Source organism: Aricia agestis, chromosome 1 (genome assembly GCF_905147365.1).
Source record: "Aricia agestis chromosome 1, ilAriAges1.1, whole genome shotgun sequence".
In the NCBI taxonomy this organism is placed as follows: domain Eukaryota; kingdom Metazoa; phylum Arthropoda; class Insecta; order Lepidoptera; family Lycaenidae; genus Aricia; species Aricia agestis.
In genome coordinates, this window is record NC_056406.1 from 7,981,469 (window position 1) to 8,003,741 (window position 22,273).

The 22,273-nt window shown below is 35.6% G+C and overlaps 1 protein-coding gene across 2 annotated transcripts in view; it reads left to right on the plus strand.

Annotated features, from left to right (window-relative positions):
- The window catches only part of LOC121727179 (microtubule-actin cross-linking factor 1), a 204,574-nt gene that overhangs the window by 65,146 nt on the left and 117,155 nt on the right, over window positions 1-22,273 (plus strand). Inside the window, exons 2-4 of one of the 2 annotated variants that reach the window (XM_042114938.1) lie at window positions 5,758-6,429; window positions 13,324-13,385; window positions 21,617-21,706. In XM_042114938.1, the coding sequence (XP_041970872.1) occupies window positions 6,255-6,429; window positions 13,324-13,385; window positions 21,617-21,706 (327 nt within the window). In that variant the 5' untranslated portion in view covers window positions 5,758-6,254. The remainder of the gene's footprint in view (window positions 1-5,757; window positions 6,430-13,323; window positions 13,386-21,616; window positions 21,707-22,273) is intronic. The other variant, XM_042114947.1, reaches the window with a different exon arrangement.

A 22,273-nucleotide genomic window follows, 5' to 3' on the forward strand; every position in this document is an offset into this window, starting at 1 on the left:
GATTAATATCTCTACACTGTACGGCCAGAGAAACTTTGTGTATTTGCATAGAAAACCAACGTAAGTGCGAAAAGAAACAATGAGAATTTTACCATGTCACGAAAAGAGGGAAATTAAATATGGTATGTTTGTAACGTTCATGAACTAGGACGTAATTAAGAGAAGTAAAGAATCTATGTACTCATATACGGTTACATACGTATGGCGTAATATACAGTATACACTATACACCTCTCGCATACAAGCATACTTAAATGCCTAATTAAAGAATCATTAGATTCGAGCTATTAATCATATAAGTTGACTCTTGATTGTAGAGTTGTGTCTAGATGCGTTATGCAATTTTTGTCACGATTTTAAGTATTAGCGACACGGATGTAATATTAATTGGACAACTTCCTAGTGCATCATATTTGTACAAGCGAACATTCTAATTCAGTCCCACTAACGGCCGTTCCCAATATTTGATCTATCTCTGGTTTTGCCCTACTAGAGATAGGAATAGCTCACAATTGACATAAAATATATGTCTCTAATGTCTAATGTGAGTTATTCCTATCTCTAGTAGGGCAAAACCAGAGATAGATCAAATATTGCGAACGGCCGTAACGGTTAAATGAAATGTAGAGTTTTGAATGTTTTGAATCATGAGAAAAAATTATGGACATCTCATTGTAAACAATAATGCTAGCTCAGTTTTGTTATGAACAGATTTTGTGAGAAGATAATACACAGATAATACTAAGTACTGGATGATAAGAAACCGTAACGGACGATCACACCCCAGTTCTGATGAATAAAGATAAGTAAGTAATAAAAATATTACTGAATTGATCAAAGGTATTTGTCTAATTTTTAAAGAAAAACTAGCATTAATAACGTTGGGTCTCACTAAAAATATGGCTACCACGAGCTCTTTGAAATTTTTGGTAAGATTTCAGGCTCCCTGCCTTGTTAAAAAATTAACCCATAATGGGAAGAAAACGTAGTTGACATATTTCAGAGGAATTTGTCCGAATTCGCTGGTATAATAATAGCCCCAAATATTTCACTAGTGATCTCGTAAAAAGACGTTGACCCAGAAACGCTTGTTTCGTATGAAACTTTTTCAGCAAAATATGAAAGCAACATTTAGTGTTACTGTCAATAATTTTAGATATTATAAGTACATTACATAGAGATATTAAACCAACTTCTGATATCTGTGGTACATTATTATTAATTACTTATTACTTGTTAGTAGGCAAAAGGTATGCTGCTATTTTTTAGCAAAGTCAGATTCTTTAAGGTTCTAATAGAGCTAGAGAGTAGAGAGTAGATAAGAGGAAAAAGTCAGATAAAAAGTTCCTTGTTAAGAATTTAAGCTTTATCAGGACTCCAATACAAAACTCCTACATTAGTTTAATTTTATATTACCTCTTCCTTTCTTTTAAATAAAACTTACTGTGTGCAGGCGCTCAGTAGCTTCTCGAAGAGCCGTTATTAATAATATAAAATGACAATAATTAATGAAATTGCTGTAATTTGCCAAACATTATAAACAATAATTATGTTCATAATGAATGCTTATGGACAAATACGAAACCACCAAGTACGGAAGCCAACAGAATATGGATAACTGTTTATATATGGGTATTGGATGAAGCAGTTTTTGAATCGTAATGTGATGAGGCAGACGTATATATTATTGTAAATACGTTTCTATTCTTTCTACTGTAACATAAATAGGCAGCGCTAAACAGGCTATCTAGCATATTTTTCTTGTAGTCGGTGTACCGCGCTAAGTTTTCTTGCATAAATGTGTAGAAATAAGTCTTCTGATCGGAATTATAAAACGAACGTCTGAATTGCATTCGAGGTTCGACCCGGGTTGCAAACTGCTCTCATAAGTCATAACTTAAAGTTTTTCTCAAGTTTAGAAGTTTAATGTCCTTACAAGTTAAAGTTAAGTTTCCAAGGACTAACGACGTCAGCCTACGGGTAGTATTTAAGTTGGAGATTATTACCAGCCCTAGCACGCTGATCTTTCGATGATGAAGAAATAACATTTAAAAAAACTCCAACAAATTCCAATCAACAAGACATGTTTTGTCATCCTTTTTTTTTCGTTCGTGTACCGCGAGCATTAGTGTTGTAATTGTCCGTGACAAAAGGCCGATTCGTTTGATCCATCGAAGAGCGTGTACAGATTATGCGTGTGTGTCCCGTTAGCCGACCGGTCCGCACTCCACGGATGCCGCGCGTTCCACGGTGCCGTTGCTTAGAACTTGATAGTTGATACTGTAGGTACTCTGATCGTGATATGAGCATAGCTCACTGGTCACATGCATCTGATGACTTACCTTGGTGAACCCTTAACAAGATTGTTGACACATACAATTTGGTCGTCAGATTTGATCATTCTAGCTTTCTCTGTTGTCAGCCTCGGCTCAAGCCACTCAATTTAAAAAGACATGCTATACACAGAAAATACTAATTTCCACTCTCTAAGCGGCATCTCTAATAATTGCTAACACCGGATTTGGTCAAAATCAAAACTTGGCCGACTGTAATTTAATTTTAATATAACAATTTAACAGATTTGAGTGACTGTGAGTTATGGCAATCGAGTTACATAATTGGAGGCAATTAATAAAAAATATTATTTCATAACAAAACACGAGCGCTGCAATGGTTCCGTTATTGTTTTATTATGCAACAATTTGCTCTACAAACTCGGATACATCCGAATTTTAAGATGCGAGTAAAAGTAAAGCTTTTACTTGGGTATAGTAAACAGATCGTAAAGTACGCTCAACGTTATAATTTCTCTCTTATGTCACCGTTACTGGACAAATATTGGCCGGACTAAGAGCCGGGCCGTGTATAACTATTTATAGTGATAGCGAGTGCTTAGTATGGCAATTAGCAGTACAATATAAAGGCAAAGTCTGTTCTAACTCTCTAACCGTGCCATCTGATAGAAAATGGCTACAATAAACTTTTAACGGTCGTGGGAATGTCGATTGGGTTAATTGTTACGACAATTTGTGTTAAAGTGCGAACGAGGAATAAACATTTTGGTTCCTATTTGTTATAAATTATAGTCACTACCCCTATATTTTTTATTTGTATTATACTTTCATCACGTGGTTCGTTTTTTTTTTTTTTGTAATTTTTTCATGATTGGCTGTATCTTCAATTTGTTTTCGAAATCGTAGTCAGCTCTTTGGTCACACTAATAAACTAATGCAATACTAGCTATAGGTGTACTATCAGTAGAATTAATAATAATTAAGTAGGTATATTATTATCGATCTCCAAAAAGTCGGTCCCGTCACGCGTGCATAAACTCTTATTGTATCTTTAGCATATCACCTAACAGTACACGGGCGTTGGGCGCTCTACCTCAAACGAATTGGATTACCCAGTATAATGTCTGTATCAAGCACAATGGGTCCAATTCTTGAGAAATTTCATTTTCTCGCACGTTTTTTTGCAATTAACTAAATGATAACGGTAGTGTTATAATTAAATCGTATTACTTTTTATTACGTCCGCCATACGAGAGAACTTTGAGAACGAGCTTATTTGCAAATGATTCTTCTTGTATTTTTATTTTGATTAGCATTTCAAATAGGTACTGCAATATTTGCAGTATATTTAAAAATTATCTTCTAAATCTTCAATTGCAATTTTCATATTCCAAACTAAACACCAAACCAAACGTCGTTGAACAATGTGATCTTGTTTACATATACATATATGTAACATATTACATAATTCATCTTAACAATAAAGTCATTTCTTAAAAATTATAGTCGTTTAAAAGCTATCTCTACAATGTAGAGTTTGTAATAGATGGGATCATAAACTAAGGATATTAAATAAAATTCGTTCTGGAACGAGATGACCCGAGCACAGGCATGCAGAGGTCAAATGTCACTCGCCTCGAACAGAAACAATGTCAATATTAAAATCCTCTTTCATAGGGTGACTGCCACGAGCATAAAACTGAAGGTTTTATGCTCGTACTAAACTAAAACTTCTGTTCCGCAATTAAAGTTCATTATTGAGATGAACCCCGCACCACCTGTTGGTATACCCACTATGAACTACAATAAGTTTATGAACGGTTTAATATGGTAGAGTTTTAAGGAGGTGTAATAGTAGCATTACGAGTTCATGACTCATTACAATATGTTTTAATGTTCATGTACGAGTGTATTAAAGCTCCATAACCCGATCTTTATGTCTAACGTGAGTCGTTGACCTCGTCGTTTTAACGATTGTCGTCTGGTCGAGATGATTCCTCCGCGGAGTCTGTGGACTTTCACACAACATCTCCCAGATCAATTTAGCAATTGCCTCCAAATATCAAGTGGCCGATATCTGTCTCCGTCGTTTATAAGAATTGATGGGCCAGTTTGTTTCTAATTACGATTTAATTGACTTTTAATCGAGTGTTTTTGGCTGCGTGCTTCGCGTGGATGCTTTTGAAAATAGAATGGCAAGGAAGTACTTGCCCTATATCAATAACTATGTTTTAACGTAATTTAGTTAAGTACGTGACTGTCCAGTTCCAGTAGGTACTAAACCTGGGCTCGTCTGTACAAATGTTTGAACACAATCGTCTATGGCAGCAAACGCGAATAGGACGCCTGTTTGCTTATGTAACGGAGATGTGTAATTTAGTGTTAACCGTCTACTTGTAAATAATGTTTTGGCGTAAAATCAAACGGTGATTCGGTGCTCTACATAGAGCATTGCTCTTCGAGACTGAAATTGTTATATTATGTAGGTACTCAGATGACTGCAGAGACACATGGCGGACTTAATTTGGTGGAGTTATTATGTCAAGCCCAGCCGACGGATCATGGCTAATATTGACTAGACATAAAGTGACAAAATAACGTAGGTCTGTCTTTGGATAAATTTCTCTGATAGTACCGTATCAACAGCATGCCTCATATTATGCGCCCTTAATCTTGACAATTGAAGGTAACAGAGTTGTTATTTTTTTGTCAAACGTTTTGTCAATCACACAATATTCTCATGTTGCTCGGCCACCCGTTGTCAGTAGACCCCAATTTCGTTGGCCTATTATACTCGGTTCCCACGAATTATTTCGGCTTTGAAGTTTGAAGGTCACAAGCTTGTTTCCACTTTAGATACTTTGTTTGGAAATAAGTAAGTTTTTTGCTGTCTGCTTCTTCTCAGATCTGCAACTGTTTTTGATGCAAAATTACTCCTTAACTAAGTTTCGTGCGTTAAAGTTTACAGCTATGTATTTCGTGTAGTGTTTCTTATTTAATGTAATTTCTAGTTCTTTAGGTAAACTATCTTTACCGAGAATCTTCGTAACTAAAAGTCCACCTACGATATAATGAATCAAAATGAATATAAGACATTTACGATTATTGATGCATGTAAACCGTACCTCGAAAACACCTTCTAAAATCTAAAGTCTAAATTGTTAAGGATGCTTTCTAATTTTGATCAATACCTGTAAAGTGTTCTGCAATAAGAATTATGTAATTTTATAGAAACTTAAAAACACATTACACGATTGAATAATGCGATTAAAAGAAATCGAGAAATCCATTTCGTAATAGGCGCGTCCTTTTGAGCGAGCCAACACTACAGTATCCAATATATTATCAGCGGGCCCGCTGTCGTTGCGTTACCTCCAGAAACAAATACTGTGCATGAGTCATATCACTGAGGTAATCTAGACTTCGAAAACACAGTATAAACCGTGCAATCCTTTGTTTACAGGTTTCAGTATTTACACAAGTGAAGCCTTATGTCAAAACTAAAGACGGTCTCGTGACTCAGACTATTCAGTGTAACTAATCCAAAATCGAACATTCGAACAAAATTTAACACAAAACGAGAACTCAAACATTCCAAACACTAACGCTTTTATACCTGTTGCCATATTAATATTTAACTTCGTAATTGTAAGTGTAACGATCGTAATCCAATAAAACGAGTGAATAAAAATTGTGTCAAGATCGAGAAGTGTGTGTCAAGGGGGTCTCCGGCAACTTTCCTTTTCTAGAAGTGAGACTGGGTGACATCGGTCGCGATATAATTGTGAATCACTTAAAACCGACCTCGGGACCGTGCATTGTCGGGGAGGGAATCCGGCGATCCCTCGAGTTTCGCGAGTCGGTGCCGAACCGCGTCGCGATAAACACTGCTGACCCCGAACAAAGTGTGCCCCAATCCGACCTAACCCGACCAGTGATTATGTTAAGTGAGTGCTGAACATGTCGACCCAATCGTACTACAAGGAGCGCCTGGGGTTCGACCCCCAGGAGGCGATGCAGGAGAGCCTCAATGGGGGCTTCTATGACGGCCCCCACCAGGCCAAGCGGCACCGCGCGGACCATCACAAGGACTCGCACGACCAAGTATACGAGGAAAACTTGACCAAATTCAAAGGTACAACTTGTTGGGAGTTTTTTATACAGCAATCAGGTTCGTGGTGATGGGTATAGAGAATGCGTGTGTACATGAGTGTCGTGAGTTGTGGTGCTGACTCAATAACAGAGTATGAGAGTTTTTTTACAATAACAAACAAGGCATTGTTTTACATGGTCAGCCAATAAAATTGCATGGCTCAGTGTTTTTACAGTAAGTCACCATAGTAGACTCTAGAGTCTGGACCTAATACTTAACGTCAATCATTATTAAAACTCACGCTGAACAATTAACTTTTTTTTTTAATTGCGCAGTGCATAAGATCTTCTAGTTCCTATTTTTTTTTTTTTATTATAAAATTGTGGCCGTCTATGGACTGTTCGTCCATATCCTTTTTTTGTTATTTTATTATTTAGATTTTTCGCACCAAGGATAATTGAAATAATATTATGAATTTTAATTAATTATGGTCCATCACGCCATGGACACTTTTTTTTAAGTAATATATATCTATATATGTGTATATATATACTTAGTAGAATAGACTATAATATATTATACATATAATAAATAAATATATATTTATTGTTTTATAAATTACATTACATTACATCTAGTTCCTATTAGTTTACGGGCAGATGAATAGAGATGTGATTATTGTTAAAACTTCGGCATCTCTTATTGTAATATTTTTTCTAAAATGTTAGAATGTTGTCGGCCAGGTACCAGGTTGGTTGCGGTCGCTTGTATTGTACAACAGGGATAGTATGATTTAAATATATTTTTCTTTCATGATTATGCGTACTGTCCATGTCAATGATTGTTATTGAAGTATGTATTTGTATTAGGATATGAAATAGGAAATATTGAAACTGTGACGACGGCTATCTTATCCGTTATCGCGAAGATAGTATCCTGATAAAATTCAATTTCTTACGTATATCGGCTGCTTTCATATTGTAGAAGTCTACTTTCTTCCCTTTTATGAAATTTTGTTGCATTTGACGAGATCGGAGTTAGTTCTTGTCAATTATAAGTCGAATGGTTCAACGAGAGCCAGAATCGGTTTAATTTCATACTTTATAGGTTTCATTAGCTTAAGCCAAGATTGTGCGTTGTAGATTTGCTTTCTCTTTGGAAATTATGTTCAACGCTAACTTTATGTTTATTAAAATTATTTATTGTATTTATCTTTGCCCTTTTTATCTGTAAAAGTGATCGCGGCCTTGTTAGTCATATAAGGATTTCGCTTATTGGTGTTAATTGTCATGTTTCAAACTGATAAGATACGGATTAATATTTAAATGAGTTACTCAAATTGAAATCCCAAGTACGCGATTCGTTTTCATTATGTTGTAATTTGTTTTCATGTGAGCCTCAATTTATTGGCCTGTCGTCCGGAACGAAAGGTCGCCGGGTCTTAAAACTTGTTAGCAAAATATGAAATAGGCTGCTTTTGAAATTCTGCCAGACAGAATCCATTGTTGTTGCAGATAAGCCAGCTACGTCTGCGTCTTAAAATTCTGTTTTTAAACATTTCAGTAGTATTCAAACAATATTACTTTTGATCCCTGTGAAGACTTTATTAATAAATCTTCAATTTATTGTTGTTTCTTTTGTGATTTCTTTACCTACATGTGACTATGTATCGCCAAACTTTTAACTGCCAATAGATTGCTATCACAATGATTATCGTATATTAATTGATTAGACCAATTTACCGCATGTGACCTCTGGCGGCTGATCGCTGCGACCCCAAACATTGGAACGAATCGACTAATTTAGTGCCATCAACTTGAGGACAGTCAGCACAGAGTTCCGTCTCTGTTTCTATGAGACTGTTTTTAGGGTCTTTGCTACAAAAATACACCTGAATGATGCCGTTTTGAGTGTACCAAAAGTTCTAAACAATTATATGTTGAAAACTTTTACGGAAAGCGAACTAATTGGTAAGGTGTATTGAGTTATCAATACTTAAAATTATTGTTACGGTCACGGTGATTGTTTTAAATGCCTGATTTGTAGTGGATTGCAGTATTCTTTATCTTTTATCAGTAATAATATTCATGGCTAGACATAAAGGAGAATCTTTGTTTATAAGCGATTTATAGTATTCGGCTGATTAAGTGCCACCGTCACAAAGCTCAGAATATAATCTGGCGTCACCGCTGTTGTCTACATGAGCAAAGGCCTTAAAATTTATAATGCTAAAGTCCAAACTGTGAATCGAGGCACAAAACTTCAAATACAGTGTCAAAATTTGTATGAAATTCTGCGCCGTGTATCGTCATTTTGACTATAGTTAACTTTACGAACTGCGTGTACCACGGCTTAGATTCCAAGTTTGGCAATTACCTACCTGTAAATTGTGGTAGATCCTTGGCTTTGACGTGTTAGCGTTCAGCCTTGTGCCAGCTCCGTAGCATGTGAACTGTAATTATAATGGTCGTTAAATTTCCTTATTATAAGAAGTTATGATTTTAACTGGAAGTTTGTTTTTTGTCTTAACCCTCGTATACAACTGACAGTACCAAAATATATTAATATTACCAGTTGTAGTTGTGTTACCTAATTGAATACATACGTTATTTTCCTAATGTTGGTTTACCCTGTTTTAAAAACTTGTACCCCTTTCTAATTAAAAGATCTACACTGTGCATAGAAGCATTGTAGACTGTAGTCATACAATATTTTGTCATTCGCTGCTATTAGATACTTTTCTAACGTATAAGATATAGTCTAACAATGTAGTACTACAATGTCAGGAATCTGTATGTAACATTAGATAGATAGAAAGAAATAATAATAATAGAAGAATATACCTCTCTATTAGTGAGAGGGTTATAGTAGTTTGAGGTTCTTTCCTTTAGCTTTCGTAGCCGGTGACATCTGTGTTGACGACCTTATAAGTTGCGGACGTGTGGATAGGTTGACAATTGACGTGCACGAAGTCATAAATCGTGATTATGATGAATCACGACTGAATCCCAATTATGAAATCCAAAATATATTTAATAAATGGCGCCCGCAGTTGCGGGCGCCATTTATTAAATACAAAACAAAAAAACAACAATTTTTCAGAGATAAAAAGTATCTTATGTCCTTTCCCTTTCTAAAAGTATCTCCATACTTTTCAGCAAAATCGGTTGTGCGGTTTGGGCGTGAAGATGTAACAGACAGACAGACAGACACACTTTCGCGTTTATAATATTAAAGTAGGGATCCTTTGCTTTTTTTCGGCACATTAGGGTTAACCTCCAGTCAAGATCAGATGAACGTTAAACGCACAGTTAAACTTCGTTTTACGCGAATTTGGCCGACTGGCGTTTGTATTGTTTCAACGATTTTCTTCCGTGACCTTAGGATATTCAATGCGGTAGTCTCTAGGTTAAATGAAAGGCATTATCGGTAGGTCACGCTTTATTCTAGACAAAACCTAAATCATTGTTTTCATAAACTCGATAACATCGACTTCTTTTGCTGAAACTGTCTTATTCGTGATACTAATTGGTACTAACTGGTAGAACTACTTCAGCACTAAAAGCGTTATTTCAAGTTCTTAATGTCTGGTTTTCCGTTTTTAGAATTATTTGACAAGTGTTGTATCAAAACTCTGTTGATTGGCTAAAGTCAAAACTTTACCCAATCTACGACGCCATTGAAAAGATAAACTCATCTCAAAAAACCTCAGGAACCGGACATTTGTTGCGATTCTACGAATGAGTCAATATGTGTTTGTAGAAATGATTAATATGCAATTTAAATCATCAGTAATAGTCATCATTTGTTGCAAATCATTTAGTCGTTATAAAAAATTGTTACTATAACTTTTATGATTCCTATCTATCTACTGTTAGTTTGTTACCTACTCACGTCAATACTTTACAGAAGAATATACTTATTATGCTTGTTCATTTAAGCTTATTTTAAATGATGATTATTATTATTATTCCACATTATGCTATGTTTTATGTGGGTCATTTTGTCCAGTTGACAGTGACAGTTGACAAGGTAATATGATGCGGATCACGCCAAATTTGGGTGTCGCATGTCCATTAGTTTCGTCGGCACTACACTGGATGAATAGTAATACTTATTTGTTACGTCATTTTACATGATAAAAGTATTTTCCTTGAATAACACACATAAAATATCCTTATTCTATGCTTTGAATTATTATATTTTATATTTGTTCGATTAAAATAAAATTCAAATCCAACAAAACAGTTACCAAATAGGAGTATGAAAGGTTATTGTACTCGTACACGCTAGGAAAAAATTTAAAAGATTTGCCTAGACTAAGTCGAGCTTAAAGTTTGCTCTACAAAAGTTAACTGCCAGCTCGTTAATTAGTAGTGGTGGACTTCCCATTTAATTAGTCGGCTTAAAATATTATGTTTGCACAAAAAACTAAATTCTCAATTATAGGCTTCGATCTTAGTGATCGAAGATTATAGGCGTGCTATAATTATACAAGCAGAAACAAAAAGTAGACCAACAATAAATACGTATGCCAAGGCCGAACAGTATTATGTTGTTTTTGTCAATTACGTGGCTTACTTTGCGGTGGCAAGTTGGTATTTTATACGTATATGTAATTACTCATTAAATACATGATATTCACCCCTATTGTCTAGTAGAGCTCTTGTTTTACAATGAGAGACTGATATTACTAACTTCATAATACCTATTCAAAGTAGAGGTGGTGGAAAATTATGGGGTTGAGCGCAGCGCATAGTTAGTTCTTCCAATAGTTATTGTAATTTAAAACTAGTAAACAAAGACAGATCTATTTCACCTAATGGTGGTAGCCATAACAATTGCAACAGATGTAGCCAGGTGTAGGATGTGGAAGTGCAACGCTGTGCAAATCGCGGTGGATACCATTCATCATAATAAGCGTGGGTGGACGGCTGTACTGCGCTGAGTGGAACTATTCACAGACATATTACCTCTCACAGAGCCTTTATGTCCACTACATAAGGGCCACCTCATAGACACAACGAGGTTATCTGAATTGTAACAGATATAGAGACCACAGGGTCTGTTCCGATCCAGTTGTTACTAGGTTTCCGCAGGAATTTGTGGGATTGAATTACAGGCTGTTTACGTTTCTTCGGAACAATGGCTATGAGCGTAATTAAAAAGGTATTGTTTTAGTTTCAAACTACTTTAAGCTGGCATTAGTGGGGCATGCTATAATACCGAACGAATGGATAACGCTGCATTTCAGTTCCCACTACACTAGCGACACCTTTTGATCAAGAATCTTCCTCCTCTCTGCTTCATTCAAGTTTAATGTGATAACATGTAACTGTAGCTTAGTAAGTACCTGGATAGAGCGGACTGTGGCAGGTAGTCTTTTCATCGTGGGTTACGCTTATTCTGTGTGAAATATCACAAAGGCTCTATGGGTGAAGCTCTACAAGAAATCACACGGTAGGGCACAATGCGTATTGTGCATCGGCGTGATTTGATAACGCGGTCAATCGATTGTGGCTTAGCCGTGTCCGACACATGAATGACTGAATAAATTCATTATGCGTCAGACCAAGAGTCAGATATAATAGAAATAGGTTTATCAGCCCTCGGCATAGGCCGTGCAGACTTTATGTAAAATGAATGAAATAGGCGCATACCTATGTGTCAACGTCTGCCGCTCTACCTGCCCGTCTGATCTGATCTACTAAAACCCACTTCATACGTTGCCCCAAACAGTGCGCATTCTTCCATTAACATCGAGCGAACGTATAGTAATTGTAAGAACTCCCTATATGTATAGCTATACCTTAATACTGCCAGACACAAATTACAACACTCAATTTCAATTCATCAGATCATTAAGCTATTGAGTAACATTAAAGAATGAATCCGAGGAATCTTCGCTTGATGAGTTATGACTAATATTCCGAGAACAGTTTAGAATCGATTGCGAATCAACGTCGATTGTCGTGTGAACAGCGAAATGAAGACGATCGCAATTGAGGCGAGCGTTGCACCCGCGAAGTGCTCTGTTTATTGATGCACTTGTCTGCTGGCGCCCAGCTGTTCTTGAGTGCTAACCGTCTCCGCATTTCTGACGCCCTGGTACATTGTTTACATCGTTTAACTCCCGATTAAACGAATCAGCACTTGTTAATTTGAAAATTCTGACGATAGACACTTTATTTACTACGAATAATATTTTATTATTCGTAGTTAAATTCAAAGGTTTAATTCTTCGTATATGACGTTTATAACAGTTTTCACATCAAGGAGTGGTTTCATTTTTTATTATCTTTATAATTATGAGGTGTACCCTACACACGTCATAATCAACTCCATATTATTGCGTGTCACGTGTAGTAATTACGCGCTGCACCTAAGTCGTAGATTCCTGCTTCCGCCACTATAAATAATTTGGCAGCGACCTCTGCGCTAAAATAGTTCTCTACAAATCACGTATCGTCATCTATATAGATTTTAGAAGTTCATTAACCCACAGTATTTACATTGCTCGGGCGGTGCACGTGAACAATTATATTGTTATAAATTAAAAGTATGGACGCGTGTTGATTTTTAATACGATTTTTTGTATCATGAATCACTCTACTTTTTCTGATCATCGTAACCTTTTTTTGTGACGTGACCGTTACACTTTTTTATATCATCACTAATTATTTCGTCGTTGATTTTTATTTGTGATACTGACAATTCTTTGATATATTTAACAAAAATAAACAATGCTTACTTTAATTTAATTTATGTTTAAAAATGAAGCTGGTCTGTTGGAAATTTGACTGCAAGTTAATGATAATAATTAATAATTTTTTATTATTTGCACATCAGATTTGTCCCTTACCATTTATGGGAATTTCGCCGTTTCCAGTTAATTCAATCGCACGTATTTAACTAATTCTCTTTTTTATTTTGCAGATGAACGAGACGCGATACAGAAGAAAACATTCACGAAATGGGTCAACAAACACCTCAAAAAGGTTGGTTCAAGTTTAAGTTTTTAAGTTTAGCCAATTTTACCAACGTCGATTAATGTTAATCGAGTGTCAAAAAATCAAAATATACTTATTGATAACTTCGCTTTCATAATATATACGAAGAACGAGGAGGATAATATTAAATCCACGACTAACATTAACATCAGTCCGCGTTGGTGACATTGGCAGTTATTTAATTAAAACATTTAAAAGTAATGAAGGTTATGGTTTTGAATTAAATGTAAACAAGAAGGTCGTTCTCGTACTTGCAGCCTGTACGTCCATAAACAGTATATTATTTAAGAAAACCTATATAGCAACAAAATAGATATTGGCCTTGTAAGTTTCAAGTATTTGTTCTATTGGACATAGTGTATTTGATTAGTAAACGATATAAATTATAATTTACCTATCTATCGTAGCTTTTTCTCTAAAAGTTATGAGTAATCCAAATCTACGCTTTCGTTTGAATCCATTCTTAAGTGGTCGATAAATATCTAATTGCTGGATTATATATAAAATACCGTTCAGTATTACGAAGATAAACGACTTACTTTAAGCTTTAAAGTGTAGACTCGTTACACACTTGATACTTATTGAATGATTTGCACTTAAACGAGCGTTGGAATCTAAAAGTGTAACTTATGATGTGAGTTTAAATGTAAATTTTACGACACCAGCAATCAGTTCGCAATAAAGTCGTGGACGGTAAATTGTCGGCGAGTCGGTGACATAGGCTGTGTAATGTGTGGAGAATTAAAGTGCGCGTGAGACGGCCATAAATGCAGCGCTGCGTTGAATAGTAATTCCCAGATAATCTAATGCGACCGTGCTCTATAAACTACAAGTATTGTATATACAAATACCAAGGATTCGAGAGCTAAAACCGCTGATAAAGACTACGTGATGAAACTTAAATAGTAACCATTTACGTAATTTGGTCTAATGAGCTATATCCAAAATATAACGTCACTGCCTAGTGCCTACGTAGTTAATTACTCAAAACGATTTTATACGTTTTAGTGACGGTCGCTGACGCAGTTCGAAACAATGCAAAAACTTGCCTTGCTACTAAAATTAGAGAAACTCTATCGTTGGATATCGCGTCTCGATATCTGATTACTGGTGGATATGAAGATTGAAAAGATTTATTACTCCTCTGCTCCACCGAGTAGAACGCAACATGGAGTGCGCGGGAGATTGTCACGCTGTCAGAATTTGCATTCGCGGAACTAATTGGTCCTCGTCTCGCTGCCTTTGCTTGTGATTAATGCTGCCGACTTCTTCGTGGAACGCGCTAAAATCATCATCGGCCTGTGGTCGTTAGGGTACATCGTTAGGGTGACGCGCATCCCATTTCTGGTGCTTACATCAAAAGTGGGAAGAAAGAACCTGCAAGAGATCAATTTACATCCTAAGATAAATCAATCTCTTACGAGTTCCTTAATTTTATGCGACCATAAATTGAAACGATAGCCGGAAATATTATCAAATTGGTTTTACTGTAGGTACATTCCTGTTTACCAATTGTAACTGTCTAATTATGACTAGGTATCTTGTGGGTAACTATTTCAAGTAACGAGTCCATTGACTCCTTAACGAGCTCTCTTCCCGTAATGGCTACTTTGATCTTTCGCTGATGATATTTTGAACTGACTCGGAAAAGGGAGTTAGGCTTTCTAGGCAGATAGCACTGTCCTCTATAATACACTGGACAGGCGATCGCTATCAATAAAATATGCCTATTTGAAAGTCGCCATATTGGCGCTGATTGCTATGTGAAAGCAGTAGTGAGTGTACTTGGAACTACTATTTTGCAAATGGCGGTTGTCATTTTCTATATAAATTAGTTCACAGTACGCTCACCGCGGCGCTTCAAATCGGCATAAGAAATAGCTGTCATTTTGTACGGCATAGCCTGTCCAGTGTATTATAGAGGTCAGTGGCAGATAGGTATAGGTTCTCCGGTATGTGATTAGAAATTGCTCTAATCCAGAATTGCATTCCTAATTTTATTACTGACAAGTCAAGCCGCATTTGGCGGATACATTCCAGTTAAATCAATTACCCCGTCCATGTTTGCAATAACAGTCCGTTTCAAAATCCAATAAACAAATGATGTGTTTATTGACAGACAAAGGCGGAATTTACTTGAGTCATGTTTTGTTTGCCAGACATATTCTCCAAACATAAATTATGAGTAACTTAGCATGGTCCAAGAACTCGCGTTTTCAGCTGTCTAACCAATTTGTGGGTACATCAACCCGTTCATTAGGATATTAATCCTTGGGTTAAAAAAAAATCAAAAATTCTAACAAATATTTCGGCTTAGCCAAAAATAAAAGCTAAAAATATCTTAATGTAAACCACTCTAACTAGATGGCATCAAGTAACAAGTCGTTATCATATCTCAGTTATTAATCGGCGTCAGACAAAGATCGTATTGACGATACCCCCGGACAAAGAGTCTTTCTCTCGCGAAATTGTAATGAATGACTGTTTTGTTTTGCGACTAAATACTTTCAGATGATAAACCAAATAAGACGATAAAAGAATGCAGTAGTTAATTGATGGGAAAATTAAAGAAAAACAGATTTGGCAACAACTTTTAATGCTGAATGACGATATTTATGCCGTAGGCGTTAAACGTGATACGACACGTAAATACGCTAATCACAATGAAATCCTAAAGGGTGTGTCAAGCGTTTAGCCTCAAGAACATTCCTTGATAATGTGCGACTGACCTAAGTCAGTAACCGCTGTATAAACTTATCGGCCAGCAATAACATAGATCGATTGATATCGCGAACCAGCTGCATAAATGCAAACTGAACCATATAGAGATATTTTGATTAGGCGCCCTAACAAAGGATGTTGTAAGGCAGGCTGACGCATCGCCACGGCACGCCGGGATGTTTTCGTTATATTTGACCCGGCTTAGTCACTGGTGAGATAAGCGCTGAGAAACAAGGCTTTCATTTCAACAGTAGGTACTGTACTTGCGCTTTCACAGTTCGCGCCATGGGAATGCGCAGTTTTGTCAACCTTGTTTTACGTTGACGATATTACTACTGCTAACTTTTACTATGATCTGCGGGGCTAAAATGGTCGTATAGCAATTCCTCTCAATCAATTCACAAAATGAATTGTCAAAACTGTCAAAGTCACGAATGTCAAATTTAGACCAATTCAATTGGTCTAAATTTGTACTAATTTGACATTCGTGAGTTTGACCCATTCGATTGGTTTATATTCGTACTAATTTGACATTCGTGACTTTGACAGTTTTGACAATTCATTTTGTGAGTTGTTTGAGAGGAATTGCTATACAACCATTTTAGCCCCACTGACTTTTATGCTTTACTAAGAATCAATTTAGCCAGGTGACACGTCACTTAAAGATGCAGTGCCTGCAGATGAGTAGAGAAGACACATTTTATGTGTTAGTAATAGGCATTAGGCAGCACAATTTGAATCATCATTGTAATCAGACTTCTCGGTACTGCAACAGGATAAAATTGACATGCCTTCTTCATCAGCGCCTTTGAACGCTAAGCTTTAAGTTAAAAATTAAGAACATTTTCTTTTCCTTTGTATATTATTTTGCTAATATTATGAAATCTGTTAAAGTTGTTGGAATTGGAATCAATTTAGATTTATTAGGTGTTATTAATGGATTTTTATGTGAGAAAACTTCTTGTTTACGTTTGATTGCCTGATATATTTTGTTATGTAAACGTGTGTGATGGGTTAAAAGTGTGTAATAGTTGATGGTTCTTACAAAATGTTGTGTTTTTTACTTGCCACTCATTTGGAAATGCAGCATTGGAAATACCTGAAGGTACAAATATTTTACTTATTTTTTAAGGCGTGTTTGTCTTCGAAAACAGGTTTCAGAATTAATATCTTTTACAGAAAATAAAATAAATGAAAGACAAGATCAAATACTTCTGATACTAATGACTCGTAGTCAGGTCGCATACTTAAAACTTCTAAAAGTATTAAGAAGTTTTCATGTAAATGATGCCTTAGTTATTTGAATTAGAATGCAGAAGATATGATAATGAATTTATGATTCAGTAGGAAAATTATTAATAAGTGTAAAGTTTCTGGAACTTCATACTTCATTATAATTTTAAGGTCTAAATTGAGAAGTATATTATGAATAACAAATCCAGGAAATATTTTAGGTGCACAAACTTATTCTAGCTTACAAGCTACAAAGCTTAAAAGTTACAACTGTGACAAAAATCTATTTAAAATTAATGCTTGACAAAGAAATACTCACAATTTTTTATAAATTGAAGATGTTCTTCTAAACAGTGTATTATTCAGGTGTTTGCGTTTTTCACGCTGCTCGGACAGACGTACACGAGGCTCCATGTGTGCGAGGTGGTCAATAACCAACCCTGTTGTCCCCCGCAACAAGTAAGACGTGCATGCGTGTTGTTGCCCAAAATGTTTCTGAATATTTACTCCCTTCCCAGGTCCCTTAAAGGGGTGACAGACGTACGAGTAAGTACGCGGGCTTGTGACTCGACGAACTAAATCGCCTGTGTAAATAAAAACTGCGTACTTAAAGATTGCCGCGCAAGTTCGCCGTCTTGGAATTTACTCGTAGCTCGTCTCGGCTCGTACGTCTGGCAAGATTGCCGCGAGCCTGGGGACATGGTAATCCAGTGTGAGATATTCACGTGTGTCACCGACGACGAGCCGAGTAAGTTTGCAAACTTAAAACCCGCGTGCTTAAAGTTCGTACGTCTATCACCGACGTCGAGTCGAGTAAGTTCGCGAACTAAAACCCGCGTGCTTTAAGTTCGTACGTCTATCAGGCACTTTACTAGGCAGGTCCCATCAAAACTCCAGACTTTAGGCGGTTAATAATAAATTTTCATTTATTCATCCAAATTTTCTTGCTCTTGTAAAATTTTGAAGGAGAGATAGGTATATCAATTCGGGCGTATTATCTTGCCGTGAATTTGGAATCTTGATGCTGTATAATATGGTTTATCAGTACATACTGCACAGACTTACGTTCTGAGATATTTAGGTACTTACTTAAGTTTGTTGCTTAAATCTGTAATAGTTCGTAACTTATTTAAATATTTATTGATCCTCTATCGTTTCTTTCTAAAATTACTGACGTCTGGGTCTTACATTATTTATTGATAAGTACCTTGACAACAAATCTAGTTTTAAGTTTGAAACTGGTTTTGTTGTTAATATAATAGCTATAGTATAATGAACCTATTTTTATAGAAATACGTTGCCTTTCTTGAAATCTTTAACAAATAATCAGAAACATTTTGTTTTTCAACGTCCTAATATTATCGTTTGGTGTTCAACTAAATTTCTTTTGTTAGTAAATTGTATTTAGATACTGTAGTGACATTGGTAATAGCTAGATCTTATTCGCTCGCTATGGAGTGTTGCAGCTTAGATAGTAATCCTATTTCGCCTTTAGTTCGATGCATGTAATCTTCAGTTTTGCTTCAATGTTATGATGTTACTAAATTCAAATCCCCTGTAATTTCTTATTGTTTAGTTATTAATATACAATTTCAGTAATTCAAAGTAATCGTAACGTTACCAGTAAATGTCATGAAACTTTTGATAGCTCCCATTATCTCTCCCATATTCGTTAACCTTACTATTTCGTAGTGGTCTACAGGAGCTCTTAATAGTCGCCGCTCTGTAAACATAACCTGCCGTCGTTAATGGGCACTGTCCAAAAAAATCACATGTACTTTTATATTTTTTTTCGTTAAAATAGGGTATTTTAAGAATATTTTAAGAATTTTGAAATTCATTGGCTAGTTTTTTCTCAATAATTTTTTAAAGTTTCGCTCTGACGTCATCATCGGCGGCTAATTGACCTCTGCAGTGTTTTAAATTTCCTTTCAATCTTATAATGGCTGGTTCGTCAAATGCAAGTTCTCATTATGTGAAAGCTGATACGAGAAGCTTACCAAAAGTTCGAAACGTAATGTTGGTCGAATTTATTGCTAATTTAACGCCATTGAAGGTCAAACTAAGGTTAAACATATTTGTTCAAAAATATAAGTAACTAATGGATATTTTTTTCGTTTATATACAGAAAAACGACCACTGACCTTATTCCTCGAAATGTTTTTGTAATGAGCAAAATTTAAAAAAAATGGACAATCCCCATTGTGCTATCACTATCACTATCACTAACTATCACTTGTAGTGAATGAGAAAACTGTGCGAAAGAGGTTGCATCAACGAGACTTCGACCTCTTTGCATACTTAGGGGCGATTTCACCAAAGAAATGGAACGCGTTCAAAGCACTCTGAACCGGTTCAAAACGTATAAACGCGATTATAGCATCGAAATGCATTTCACCAGTATAAACTGAACGCGTTCACAGCAAATCCGAGTTTTATCTTCTGAACGCCCAAAGTCCGAAGTTTAACGTCATAAAACCCGTTCAAGCCCTGTCATGGCGGAACGAAAAACATAGACAAAATAAATGTCAAGATGACAGTTTTGACACATGCGTTTATTAGTTTATGTATTGTTTCTTGCTATTTTGTAGTTAAACTAACGTGAAAAGGCTTCAAAATGATGAAAACATGTAAAATAATCACATGACGTCAAGTAAACTTAGATTTAATAATCGCGATCAAAAGAAGTTTGTGAAATCCAATCGAAACAAAACGAGATTCACGTCGCAGCATGAACGCGTTCAATGGGAACTAAGTTTTATAAAACTAAGTTTTATGTGTGTTTGGTGAAATCCCACCTTAATGTTCTAAATTTTCTAACTGACTTTGATGTCTCTAGCTCTATATTAATACTAGAGATCGCCCAATGGTCGAAATTCGACCTTAGTTCCAACGACATTAGGACTACCTAGTACCTACTACCTATATTTTGTAAAAAATATTGACTTTTTCATATTTTTTTCAACTCTTGTCTCTGGGACTCAGCTGATCTCAGACTGGCCGTGTAAGCATTGTCTAATAGTATCTCAGATTCAATAAAAAAGCATAATCCCTTTTTAATTTGTCACCTTGTTGTCAACAGACTTTAACCATAAATAAAAGAGTATAATTCGTATGTATAGACTTGTCACTCAAAAATCTGTCTTTTTTCCTAGTGTGTGTGTTGTAGTGTGTGTAATGACTAATGTTTTATTTCTTAAAAAATGTATGATAAAAGCATAATTTCAAAATAATATTAGCTCGATGCACACCATCACCATGTAAACTATAACTGTGCAAAATTTCATTCACCTACGTTTCCCCATTTTTCGTCAAAAGGGATACAAAGTTTTTGGCTCACGTATTAATATATAGATACTAGCTGTCCCGGCAAACGTTGCTTTGCCATATAAAGTATTTCTAAAACGTAGTAATTATATTCTCTTTGGTATTTCGCCCATATTTTATTGAAGTGACTAAATAAGTATTTCACCATGGCAACGTCGATCGCTATCCCGCCGCACAAATAATGGTCGCCATCAGTCTCGAGTTGTAATAATTTCCTATTATTTATTCAACAAATGCACTTATCAATATATACAGTACCCAGAAGCCGATTCTCAGACCTACTCAATATGCTCACAAAATTTAATGAGAATCGGTCAAGCCGTTTCGGAGGAGTACGGGAACGAACATTGTGACACGAGAATTTTATATATGTATAAGATTTTCTATTTAGTGCATTGTTTTGTAAGATCGCAATACTGGTATGTAGATTGTAGGTATACCTAATGTATCAACTGTTGGTTTTATTTTTCACTTTTTTATGCTTAATTTTGCACTAATTTTGTTTAAAATACCTCGAATAGTTATAACTCGGATTCCTTTAACTGGTTTGTTGTTTTTTGATGTAATCCTTGTTGTTGTCCTTGAGTTTGTAATTCAAGTTTCGTTTTCGTTTTACTTCTCGAGTTTGTTTTTTTTTTCGTTAATTTAAAATGGTAATTAATGATTTCTGCCTATATGATTTATGCTTTTAATTATAAACTTAATATACTAGATTATTATTTATGCCATCTTATAATTCTGTCATTTATATTTGGTCCTATTTATTTTGATGATTTTGTGTGTTGATCTTAGGGCCGAATTATCTACCAATATCGTCTATAATATGTTGCACACATGCATCAGCATTCAACCTTTTATATTTCAGTTTAATCTTTACTTTGATGACATTTTCACTTTCTTTGGTATAGTTAATAATGTGTTAAATTGCGTGTTCCCAGGTGAATCGACACGTGAACGATCTGTTCGAAGACTTGCGCGATGGCCTCAACCTCATCTCGCTGCTGGAGGTGCTATCTGGCGAACACCTCGTAAGTATTCCTTTGTTGGCTACTTTTATTTGTAAGGACATTGCCAAGAGAATAATTTACTATGCGTACGCCTGTGTGGTAATCTGGCCCTTTACTACTATATTTATTAGTATTCGTTAAGTAATTTTTGCGTGATGAAATAACAGACCTACAAAGTACACAATCACAAGACTAAACTTAGACTTCGAATTATTTAAAGATTATTTAAATATTATTGGTATCAGTATAAGTCCAATTTTAAAAATTCATTTAAGAAACTCAAAAGTCAAAACAAGTCTCCAGTATTGAAACTAAACAGAAAACATAAGTACCTACAATAATTAGTACTTACTCAAGCAATAGCAGTTAACTGTTTGAAAATTATATTTTTCTTGATATTCACAATATGAGCCTAATAGTGTCCTAACTGTTTAACTGCTTACGATTCCAATAAAATATTATCAAACGTATTAATAGAGGCAGATGTGAGGGGCGAGGGTAGATGTATAAATAACGGCCTCAAACAAAGTACAGGCCGTACAGGTGCGGCCGATACGGCAGGAAATGATGGAGTATGTTTCACCCCTC